Below are 12,399 nucleotides of genomic sequence, written 5' to 3'. Positions count from 1 at the left end.
TAAATGTTTAGCTATACTTCTGAAAATAAATATAATTACTTGTAAGTGTAATGGGAATCGTTTTTGTGAGCGAATATGACGGTGTTTATGGCTATAGCTAGTAATCTTATATAACGGCGTACACAACATAATTTCAAACCGTAAAAGTACTCATTACTTTCTTCACCATACAAACTGTCAATAATGTGACAGTCATCTTGGGAGCTTATAAAAATACTTGCGTTGAACTCCACAACTTCTTTCCAAAACCAAAATCAATCAATGTTAACAGTTCCACATCGTAAAAATTGATTAAGTCAAACGCTAAGATGCTTATCACATCGCATGTTCCATTCAGTGGATGATACAGTCGATTCCATCCCTCCGTGAAGTTCTCCATTTTCGTCCGGCTCGGTCCTGCAGCTGGTGGTTTTTGCTATATGGCTTTGCTGAAGTTCTTTGTTTGATATGAAGGTCAATCGGCCAGTTGTGCAGTAAGTTAGCATAAACCATCTCCTCGGTTTCTCTTTATAAAGAAAAGAATAGAAACATTTCGGTAGGCGTTAAGCCAAGGCAGACATAATTCAATCAGGTTTTGCATATAAAAGTTATTCGAATAAACTATCTTAAACAAGTCAACTTTTGTTCATTGCCATTGCCGGGTTAATCATGCACGTTTAGGCCTATGTCTTTTAAAGAAAAATGATGCCGACCACTGAGCATGACAGGCCTAGATCGCATGGAATTTGAACAGAATATCTCGCTAGCTACCACACAGGCCTCCATCCCCTCAAACTCACAGCGACATTAACGATATTATAATTTGCTTTGTCATTCCCGTGTTCATATTCCTCCATGCCGTGTTGTATAGGCCTCGTTAAAAAAAAACTTACTTGCGAATAATTGTCCTATTCTTCAACGTTCCTGACTTCCCGACTCCAGTAATATCTCATGCTGCGCACACCTTGACTATACTCTTCGTCGATTTTGATCAATTTAGATCTCTGTTTCTTTTATTCTTTCAAAAATGACAAAGAAACCGAAGAAAACCCAACTTAATTTTTTAATCCTCCGTTCGAAAGTGTACACAATTCGAAATGCGTATTTGTGTTCTTTTACCCTTTTCAAAAAACGCGTGCGCGGACGCACGTTCGTACGCGATGTCCTATCCAGTCTGTGTATATGGAGATCAATGATTTGAACAGCGCCTCCATTGAAAATGCACTCGGCGAAGACGCGCCATGGCGTTTTATAGTTGGTGGAGGGCGCTTTTAGTTCAGCGCGCACATGCATCCCCTGCACGCTTTCCGCGCTAGTAGTACTTTATAGTACTAAATCGATGCAGCTAGCACCGGTAATGAAGTTACAATGAAATGGCGATATATTGGTGTACACGGTAAAGCGTGACATGTACATGTATGGACGTATTTGCTGTGTTACTGTGGCACACCTAAAGATGTTTGATATAAAAATATCAATTATTCACGTTTAGGGTGAGTTAAAAATCAGAATATGGGGATTTATGGGGAAAGAATGTTGCAACGCCAACGGCCCTAGGCTGAGCCTAGCCCGACTGCGTCTGGCCGTACAGTACTATCGCAAGCTCTGTAGTACGGCCAGACGCCCGATGCTTCCAAAAAGACTGAATTTTGTTGGCCGCCGATGTAGCGATTTTGCTACATCTTTCGATCGCGATTATCTTTTCATCCAGGACACAAATTTCCAAAGTTAAGGTTCGTAGTCGTAGAGCAACTCATACCTTTTCGAAAAAACGTTCTTTGGTCTCAATATTTTCATCCATCTGGCCACAAGACGAATTTCAGTCATCAGATTCCACAAATATCGTCCCCCATGCGATCCCCCATGCGATTTCAAAATGGCGGCCGCGCTGTAATGTATGCAATATGCAGGCGCGCCCGCGCAAATCATGAATATGCATAAACAGTCTGTGACGTATGACCTCGTGACGTATGGCCCCGCACGGGCCGCACGCACGTCCAAAAACACGAGGTCATACGTCACAGACTGTTTATGCATATTCATGAGTTTGCGCGGGCGCGCCTGCATATTGCATACATTACAGCGCGGCCGCCATTTTGAAATCGCATGGGGGATCGCATGGGGGACGATATTTGTGGAATCTGATGACTGAAATTCGTCTTGTGGCCAGATGGATGAAAATATTGAGACCAAAGAACGTTTTTTCGAAAAGGTATGAGTTGCTCTACGACTACGAACCTTAACTTTGGAAATTTGTGTCCTGGATGAAAAGATAATCGCGATCGAAAGATGTAGCAAAATCGCTACATCGGCGGCCAACAAAATTCAGTCTTTTTGGAAGCATCGGGCGTCTGGCCGTACTACAGAGCTTGCGATAGTACTGTACGGCCAGACGCAGTCGGGCTAGGCTGAGCCATGCCCATAGCCCGACTGCGTCTAGTCTGGCGATAATACTACTACTGTACGGCCAGACGCAGTCGGGCTATAGCCATGCTAGCAGGGCTACTGAACTTACTCAAGCTAACTCAAAAATGACCTTTTCAACCTAAAGCAAACATCTCTCAAATTCTAATGTCAATGACACCTTTTTTGCAATTATGAACAGTTTCTTAAGGTAGAAAATAACGAGTTTCCTACTACGCATTTTACAGTTGGTGCCGTGCAATTCCGCGTGCCTTGCACATTCGCATTGCGCAGTGATCGCCATCCTTATGTTCATGTTGCGTTTTGTCCTTGTTATGGTCAATTTACCCTCCAAAATTCAAAACCCTGTATTCTTTATATATATGACCTCTATATATGTCATACCTGCATGTTCGTAATGTTGCCAAACTAGCGTGGTGGGTCAAACAATTTAACAGTGGATTTTGTTCCAAGGTAGTCCAGAAAATATTTTAAACAAAAGGAAGGAGGAGGCCCTTTTTATTTGGCCTGTGTTTCAGTGTAAATTCTGAGAGAGTTGTCCGTATCGACTGCCACTGACTTCAGGATTTTCTCGAGATCATTGTTCCTCCAGAGTGCCAGATATAATTTATTTCAATAAAATGGACAAATATGTATTCTAAATTATTTATGCTGAATGTAATAATAATAACATTTGTAAAATCTTAATGTTTCCCTCCATCATGTCTGTGTTTTTAATCTAGGAATGTTCTACTTTTTTGTTTTGTTTGAATCAATCAGGGCGACTGTAACTTCAAAATGACTCAGAGGAAAGTTTTCCCGCTTCAAGTGATGAGGTCCTTCATACAACAGTCCACGTTACCCGTGCGTCCATTCTGTAGGAGTTGGTCTTCGGTGACCACATCAATGAAGAAAATCCCCCCTGCTTGCAAATACCGTCTTCCAAGTCTCCAAGCTACAGCACACCTACATACAGGGCAGTCGTCGGGAGACTGTGACCAAGCGGACTATTCCACTGATGATGTCAGGGTTGGTCCTCCTTGGAGGGTGATGTTCTTTGGCTCTGACAACTTTTCGATTTCAAGTCTGAGGGCACTGCATAAAAACACATATGGAGAGTGGGTGAAATTGCATTTTTTTCAAGTAATTTAGCGTTCGATTATTCCAACTTGCACTTGATCAGTGGCATACTCCAATATTCAATTTCAAAATGCACTCGTCAAGTTAATTAAACATGTGGCACCCCAGACTGGGACCTGGACTGCTCTGAAACATGCAAAACTAAGTCAGGCCAACTTTACTCATTCTTTATAGCCAGCAAATTTCTCCAAAAATCCCATTGGGCAAAGAAAGGCCTTCAGTATTTCACCAACCAAGTTTGCAGACTCAATTCAAATTTATAGGAGACACTTCTTCAATATTTTGCATATGAGAGGGAAGTCAAGTGATTTCAAATAAGGCTAAACGCTAGACTGGTACATGTCCAACCATGGTCCAACTATTTGAAAAGACTGACCTTTCAGTGTCATTAGTCTGGTGGCTGACTTTGGAGAAATGTGTAGTAAATAGAGACTAGTTCCCGGTTCATGCCAAATGTTTCTTTTGGCACAGTTGACTGATGCAGCACTGAAGTAGTGTTGGACTGGTTGTTTCAGGTGCCATTCTATTTTCTTGTATTGCATGTTTTCAATACCTTAAAGGGACACTAGATCCTGGAACAGCCCAATTGGGCTACAAAACACGCTTTGAACGAGATGATGTTAATCGGAAATAACATTTAAAAGTAGGATATAAACATCCACACAACTATCCTTTCAAAACTGGATGTTTTTGTGTTATTCCTGTATTATGCGTGCGAGAATGAATTTCAGGGTCCACTTTTGCGACCCCATAAATTCGAGCTGTTTTTCGTCTTCTCTCGGGAACGGTAAGACATTAGATTGGTTTCCTTTCAACCAGATGTTTGAAATAGGCTAAGTAAACAATCCAAAACATAAAATTTCCGGGGATTTCAGGACCTAGTGTCCCTTTAAGTATTTGGACTTTCATACACGGTATTGAGAGTTAACATACATGCATTCTGATTGGTTGACAGGAATGAGGGTAAACTCGTCGACACTTTGCATGTGGTATGCCCGGAAACAAAGGTAAGCCCTGGAGAAGTGGACCGATGATGATTTACTTGAGAGGCTCGGAGTGGGTTTGTTTAGAAACAAGCCAGCCGCACGCCCTGTGCATGTACAGTACATAGATGCGTTTCCTCTGCACCGCACTGACTGTATCGCTTGCTCACGAGAGGATCGTCTTCGAAATAATTTGTAATTATATTGTTTTAAAAAAAAAGGATTTGTGGTCATTTTGGTGGAGTCCCGAGTCATGCAGGTCAAGACTGATTCCAAGTCTGAATCCTCAGGGTTGAGTCTGAGTCCGAGTCAGTCGTCATCGTGACTCGAGTCCGAGTCATGGAAAATAAGACTCGAGTCCGAGTCACGAATCACACAAGTCTGGTTGGACCAAATTATGGGGTTGGTTTGTTGCTTAAATCGTCCCATCCCCGAATTGGAAATCCATCGTTTGGCTGAAATTTAACAAAACATTACGTCTTTTGCCAAACAACTATCTCTCACAATGATTACTTTCCAAATCCTACAGTATATCAAACGGAGGGGTAGGACGAGGGTGATCTCACCAATATGGCAGTACTGCCATGACAACGACCTGACAACTATCCCGTGGCCAATCAGAGGTGAGGTCAAAGGTTACGATGTCGGTGTCCTGTCGTCCTTTGGTCACCTGGTACCCGGTCACCTGATTGACAGTTTCCCATAGTGAGTGAGTGCCATTGTTGAAATGAATTATTAATACATGCAGTAATGAGAAGGCAGATGTGTCGGTTACCAGTGGTCTCCCCAAACTCTCTCTTTCGTGCCGTTGAGGGGGGTACTTGTGCACGGAGCCCATACGTGTAATCTTAAGTTGAGGCCGAGTGCGCGTGCTCTCTTACATGATGTAATGGCTTCTTATTTAAGATGAGCAAACGGGATCACTCAGAGAGGAGACGTCTCTTTTGTTACAAATTCATTAAAAAACACAAGAGGAAACTTAGCAGGTACATCTTCTCTGAGTGATCCCCGTTTGTTATTTCCCAGCTTTGTAGCGTACTAATTGTTGCTAGCATCGTGACTTCGGGCGTGATACCTGGCTATGGGTTTATGGCTTTGAGTAGCGCCCCTGGACAAAGACAAAGACAATGACAAATTGGGGAGCCGTCAACTTAGGGCTGGATAGCTCAGTTGGTAGAGCACCGGAACGGCAATCCAGAGGTCACAGGTTCATACCCCACTCCAGTCAATTACTTTATTCATCTTTTTAAAGCAGGTTGTTCTCCTTGTGGTTTACATGTCTTTGAAAATCTGGCCTTTCATCATCGGCTAGTTAAAATCGGCCCAAAAATTACACGCTCTTTTTTTGTCCGAATTTCTAGTGGAATTGCCAACATTCATCCCAGCCTGTTGCCCCGATGGAGGGGGGCTTCCCCTATCACCCATGCCATCTTGGAAGGGGACAAGACGACAGGTGTCTCCATCATGAGGATCATGCCCAAGAGGTGAAGGTTGTAGGTCGTTCACTAGGGTCAATCCGGTGTCATAAACCTAGTCTGGACACAAGTTGAATATTCTGTATCAAACACCAGATGTAGAGTCTGAGAACAGCCAGCGCATCGTTGGCAAAAACTTGCCATAATGACCTATGACATACTGGGTCAACTTTAAATATCCACACAATGTGCAAAGAGGGCCATGCATTCTGCGTAATGTATAATTAAGTATCCTAAAGAAGTAGTCGGCCAACCAGACTACAGGGAAGCAACATCGTCAAGATGCATCAGAAGCTTCGAGGGTACTGCCTCTAGGATCCTCATGTACGATGTGTCACCGACTACCACAAAATGAACTGAAAATCCCAAATTGGCAACTTGCAGTTCAAGTGATCGAGCCTCAATCCCTAAATTCTCATCTACCTTTCACCATTTTTTTTTAAACGTTCTATCACTCCAAGATCCTCACATTCATTCTCCTTGTACCTCTTCCTGTCAAGGTTCGATGTAGGTCCCATCCTCCTTCAAGAAAGCCTTGAGATCCCAGAGAGAAGCACGACGGAATCCTTACAAGGAATCCTGGCCAGTAAAGGAGCAGACATGGTGAGTGAAATGACTTCCATTTCCACCAACCCCCCCCCCCCCCACCAAAACACACAAAGAAACATATCAGCTGCATTAGGATTTTGCAGGTTTGCAACTTTTCCTCGGATCCGCAGATTTCCTCATTTTTAACTTCTCATGAATGTCTTTACAAATTGAAAAATCAAAAATACTGTACAAAGTCTTGTTTGATTTTGGAGTTTCCTCGTTTTTTTTGTAAATTCCCTGTCGCATGCCTGATTTTGATATTGGGTTTTGCCTTGTACACTCAACACTTTACAGATCTTGTGCAGATATAACCTTTGACAAAGTCCTACTAGGATAAACTATAAAACCCTCTAACTTTTTTGATTAGCTCAAACACATGATCCTCTTCAACTAAATGATCAATCTTTACAAATTCCCATATGAAATGCAATAACAATTGGACTAAGCTGCCATTTTGTCCCTTTCAAGCCCTGAAGTAAAACAAATGGATTGGATGTGGATTTTTCTAAGCGTGATCTTTCTGGATAATTTGCTATTCAGATTCTGCGGGTGCTTGCCGACTTGCCGGCATTTATTGAAAATGGAAGAAGTCAGACAGAAAAAGGCGTTACTCTGTGTAAGTATTATATGTGACCCGCTCTGCAAAAATGAGTCTGATGTCGCATAATTTGAATTCAAGCTTTTGCCATTTTGAAATGGAAACAGTAAAAATTTGCTCAAAGTTTGGATTTTTTGTTTTTGTTTTATTTTGGTTGTTTGATAGTTTTAGTTCAAATATCTTACACAGAAATGTAAATATTGTAAGAAAAAGAAAAACAATTATGAATCTTTGGTGCTTTTCTTGGTTAGTTACAGTGTATTTGTCATTTTTCAAACCCTTTTTTCTCCATTGAGACACTTCTAGCTTTGCAAAAACTTTACAGAATGAAACAAGCACAACAATGCAACCAAATGTCCTAGAGAGGTCCGTGATATACCAAATGAAAGCTTATTTCATTCCCATTTTATTAATGTAGTTAACTCAAAATGTCAGTTTTGCCACAACAGACTCATTTTTGCGGAGCGGGTCACATATGCACAGCCATGTCCGAACTGGGTAGGGCTATGGCTGTACACTGTACCATGTCAGTGGCAAAACCAGAAGCCAAATCCACGAGTACTGATTGAGAGAGTGAAGCAGACTGCCGGTGTTACAAAGTTACTGACCAGTAATTTTAAAGATTCAAATTATTTGGTGTACAATTTTCCAGTTGCTGCCTTTGTATTTTTGCAACCAACTGTCTGACAGCCTACATTTAACAATGAAATTCAGAGCTGAGATGTCTTGCAAACACCCAAAAACCCGACACATTCAGGGGTGGATCCAAGTTTGGCTCAAGAGGGAGGGGTGTATCTGTCAAAGGGGATGTGGGTGTAGCAGGCATCTGCTATATTTGTTTCAGCATGATTTTCCTTTGTTTGTGGTGGTGGGGGGAGTGTAGACACCCCCCCCCAGCCAGCCCCCCCCCCCCCCCCAAAAAAAAATTACTTCACTGAGAGGTTTAACAGTACCATTTTTTTCAAAACATACCAGAATACTAAGGTCGTGTAACATCACCATATATGTATTCTGTACTTTAGTTGTATGGCATCGCACACATTTTAGCATTCTTGTATTGCATTCACATGATGATCTGATACACCATGCCCTCTGGAGACGTGTGTACAATAGGAACAAAAGATTGTATACGTCTCCACAGGGCAATTTCTATAGATGAATACGTCTCCACAAGGTTTTCATGGAATAGATATATGGATTTTACTCAAAAACTAGGAACTTCCAAGCTATGTTGATCCGTCGCAAATGGAAGAGTTTTAGAAAAGGAATATTAAGTCCAAATTTCAGCCAAGGAAATTAATTCTGTTTAAAATAAGAGCATTTTTTAAACTACACTTTCAAACTCGAAAAATTTAGTAAACGAGAACAAAGGAATGTCTCCACAAGGATACACATTCCAGTATGTAAGCCCCCTGTTCATGAGTTTTATTTTTTTCTGATGATTATTCCTCTGAGGAGCTACTACAGGATCTTTGTTCTGAAGTGGTTGAAATGGTAAATGTTTTGTTGAAAAGTTAACGTGTGTGGACGTACTTCAGTGTATTATTGCCAATCATCAGAATTGATATTCCTATCATGATGTTGACATTTGTTAATTATTATTATCGGATTCACCCTATATTGTTGTAACACATGTCAGTACAAAGTGGTCTCTTGATAATATTGGAAGTCTTTGTGCTTAGTTTTGGTTTATACCTCAGTTTGCAGTTGTGTTTGCTGTTTAACGCTGTCTTTTTTTTGGCATATTGTTTTTTGGCTCAATGTTTCCGTATACCAGAACCATCTGTTATTTTTACATGTTCCCGTTGATGACAGGCGGTAAGGTAGTTGCCAGCATGTCCATTATTGATTGGAGTCAGACTTCGTCCGAGATTGACCGATTACAGCGAGCCATCGGCCACCAGGTCAGTTAATCCCAACATTTTGAGGGGCCATGATACAAAGTTTCATCTTTTTTTGGATTCATATTTATTTAAGGTTTTGGAAGTACTTGTTTAAAACAGGCCAAGCACATAATTATTCAAATATTAACTCGCATCTTTATGCATTATTCAGTGTTAGTTTTGTTTTCATTATCTTTCAGTTTCCGCTTGAAACCAGTTGGCATGGTAACCAGATAAGACTGAGCAAAATGGCGGATCCCATGGACACGGCAGGTGTGTTTATACATAGTTGGAAATTATTGTCTGGGTCAGAGAATGAAGACAGATTTCAGAAAACTTCCAAGCATTTTGCCTCAAATTAGTCGACCAAAACAATATGTTTATAACCTTAAATGTAATACACAGTATTTGCAAACATCAAAAAAACAAACGTATTTTGAAATACCTTACTTGACTGTAAGTGAATAACCGTCTCAAGCATCCTGAGAAATTATGGCACCTGGTGTGCTGGCACTTTTCAAGAATTATTTGTTATCAATTTCCAAGGATGGTCGGCCAACCATCTTTGGAAGGAAAAAAAAGACTTCATTGTATTTTGAAATACTGTCCCCAATTCACCGAATTTAGTTAGTCCACATGTTGTTTGCAATCTGATTACACATCCATATGAACGGGTGCAAGCCAGCTAGTCTGGTTCCCTGACCTGACAATTCCTTGACGTCTGTATAGTGCTCTGTTTCATCTGAAGTAGGGTCAGGGAGCCAGACTGCAAGAGTAGCTTTTTTTTTCCTTGCTTTTCCCAACATCTTTGATCACAAAACTTGATACATATATCGGGTTAACAATAATTTGCTGTAAAATACTCGGCAAATGTTTAAATGCTGTGACTTTGTTTTTGTATTTTTTAAATATTTTTTGTCTGAATTTTATTTGTTTATCAATTTATTATTTTTTTAAATTTTTTTTGGCAGCATGGGAAATCAAAGTGGCCAATCCAGCATTAGGTGAAGTGCATTACGACAAAGCAACCCAGCAGCTATGTGTCTGGTGCAAGGTATGTCCGTAAACGAAGGTTCTCTAAAAACGAAAAGAAAACAAGATCTTTGAAAGTAAAATCGTTCTATATCTGTTAATATTTTCCGAATCCGTGGAGGGAACTTTTAAAAAATAGTTGGCTGCACTCATTCCCTGGTTAAAATAAAAATGTAAAGCAAACTACAATTAATTATAAATCATGCCAAAGTGAAATCTTGGCAACGCTGAACAAGGGAAGTGGAAAGAGGGGCGGAGTGCAATTGAGTGTGGGGGGGGGTTGGGACTGGGATGAAAAAGGAGGCAAGTTACACTGTCTATTGTAATTTTTGGTGCATGTTTGTTTTTACAGCAATGTTTTTGTGTGAGTTGGGGGGGGGGGAGATGCCCCTTCCCCATGCCCCCCCCCCCCCCACCTCATTGATTCGCCCGAAAACCCACATGTCTCTCCAACTCATGCAGGTGTAAATATTTCACACATACACGGAGTCAGAGGTCATGAGGACATTATCATGGGCGTCGCGAGGGGGGGGGGGGGCAAGGGGGGCGTAAAGAAAAAAGAGAGAAACAAAAGAAGAAAAAAAAGAAAAAGAGGTGCGAAATCATATTGTTTTTAATTCAAAGGGTCGGGGGGGGCCAAATGTCCCTGCCCACCCTTGAAAAAATGATCAATCCAAAAAAAGCTGGAAAATATAGGGATTTTGTGGGGAAAAATGTGTTTTGCCCCCCTCCAGAAAAATTCCCGGCGACGCCCATGGACATTATGTTATCTGTTCTCTTTATCCAAGAGAAGATGTTCAATTCAATTTCAAATCACATTTATTACCATCATTGTTTTTCATCTCGGGTTTGCAGGATGGCTGGGTGGGCTTTGGTGAAGTGACCTTAAAGAAAAAGATGACAGCGCAAGACTTCTATAATGGTTACTTGTCAGGAAAGGACAGAGGCCGGCAGTATTTTGTCTGACACCATGCTTTGATGGCTTGACAGCTATTTTTAAATGATATCTGACTTGAAGTGGCAAGGGAAGACAACGTGACGTATAACGTCATTTTCAATGGGATTTATTATGTGTCTTGTCATGAAGTGATAATGGGGCAGTGTATGTAACATCACTGGCAATGCTCCATGAACATGTACCTGTTTGCTTGAAAATCACAACTCTTGGCTTGGATAGACGCCATTTCATGCAGCAATGCACTTAATTTGCAAAACACTTCCGACCATGAGTATACCACATGAAGTTTTCTGGAGAGATGTATAAGTGCGAGGCTGTAACCCCCCCCCCCCCCCCCCAACATTTTGACCAGGACAATGGGTCATTGGATCGTCCCCCCCCCCCCCTTAGGTTTTTGTAGTGAGTAATAAAAAAAAATGACGATTTTAAGGTTATTTTCTAACTTTCCAACAGCCCTGAGTGCATGAAATACGGCACTGAAAACAATGGAGAACAAATAGTAGAAAATTATGCACCGTTTTGATGTAAGGTTATAAGTGTAAGCTCTCAAGTTTGCATGAGATGAACATTTGTATCATGAACAGCGCCCCCATGTGTCGTGTAGTTCCCCCCCCCCCCCTCCCCTTTACGAATTTCGACGGCTGGGCAATGTTAGGAATTTGTCATCCCTCCATCCCGCCCCCCCCCCCCCCTCTATTCGCCGACACAGATTTACCCCACGGTATAAGTGTATTTTAGATAAATGCCTAACAGTAACATAAACCGAAAACCATTCTCTTGATGTTGAAATATATAAGTGGTCCATAAATGTTACGTCTTGTGAATTAGTTACCCCAAGAACTGTCTTCATCATTTTGCGGTACGCGTGAAAATTGATATGCATGGATTTACAATTCCATTACTGGGCGTTGGCTATTTTAAGATGTTTCATTGGAAGGCTCATAAAATATCTAGCTCTAAAAAAAAACCAATTCAATTTGGAAAATTAAATTATTCTGGTGCCATACACTAACGAAAAAAGGGTTAATTTTTTTTCCGCAAATACTTCAAAGAATTGGAAAAGCTACATTAATAAATTACATTGCACTCGACATGACATTTAAAATGGAGCAAATTTGAAATTGAAATTAGCAAGTGAACCCAACGATATTATAAAGTAAATTTTCATCAAATTCGCGTTTATCCGGAAAATAAATAAATGTTCTTTTGTTGAGTTGCATCATGCTTTGTGGTTAAAAGCACCAGTTTTTTTATTGAGATTTAATTACGGATGTTCGATGTTAAAAAAAAGGTCTAAAATGAAGTATAACCAATTAACAAAGCCTCAACAAGATTCGGTCACGCTTTTCAGGTTTTT

General features: G+C 40.9%; 1 protein-coding gene across 2 annotated transcripts; it reads left to right on the top strand.

The window, feature by feature from the left end:
- Positions 1–1,183: 1,183 nt before the first annotated feature.
- Positions 1,184–11,677, top strand: LOC119746208 (methionyl-tRNA formyltransferase, mitochondrial-like). Of its 2 annotated transcripts, none has more exons than XM_038223016.1 (11): positions 1,184–1,333; positions 3,163–3,500; positions 4,478–4,529; positions 5,035–5,210; positions 5,867–5,989; positions 6,481–6,583; positions 7,112–7,187; positions 8,985–9,073; positions 9,253–9,325; positions 10,024–10,106; positions 10,940–11,677. In XM_038223016.1, exons 1-11 carry the CDS (start codon positions 1,319–1,321, stop codon positions 11,048–11,050), a joined length of 1,239 nt encoding a protein of 412 aa, XP_038078944.1. In that variant the 5' UTR covers positions 1,184–1,318; the 3' UTR covers positions 11,051–11,677. The 2 variants fall into 2 exon arrangements, with proteins under 2 accessions (XP_038078944.1, XP_038078945.1); XM_038223017.1 differs by having other exon boundaries at positions 1,186–1,472; positions 10,940–11,676.
- Positions 11,678–12,399: the final 722 nt, after the last annotated feature.

The sequence above is a fragment of the Patiria miniata genome, unplaced genomic scaffold (genome assembly GCF_015706575.1).
Source record: "Patiria miniata isolate m_02_andy unplaced genomic scaffold, ASM1570657v1 HiC_scaffold_7, whole genome shotgun sequence".
NCBI classification, from domain to species: Eukaryota; Metazoa; Echinodermata; class Asteroidea; order Valvatida; family Asterinidae; genus Patiria; species Patiria miniata.
The sequence above is the reverse complement of the archived record's forward strand: the minus strand, read 5'-3'. Positions and strand labels throughout refer to the sequence as shown.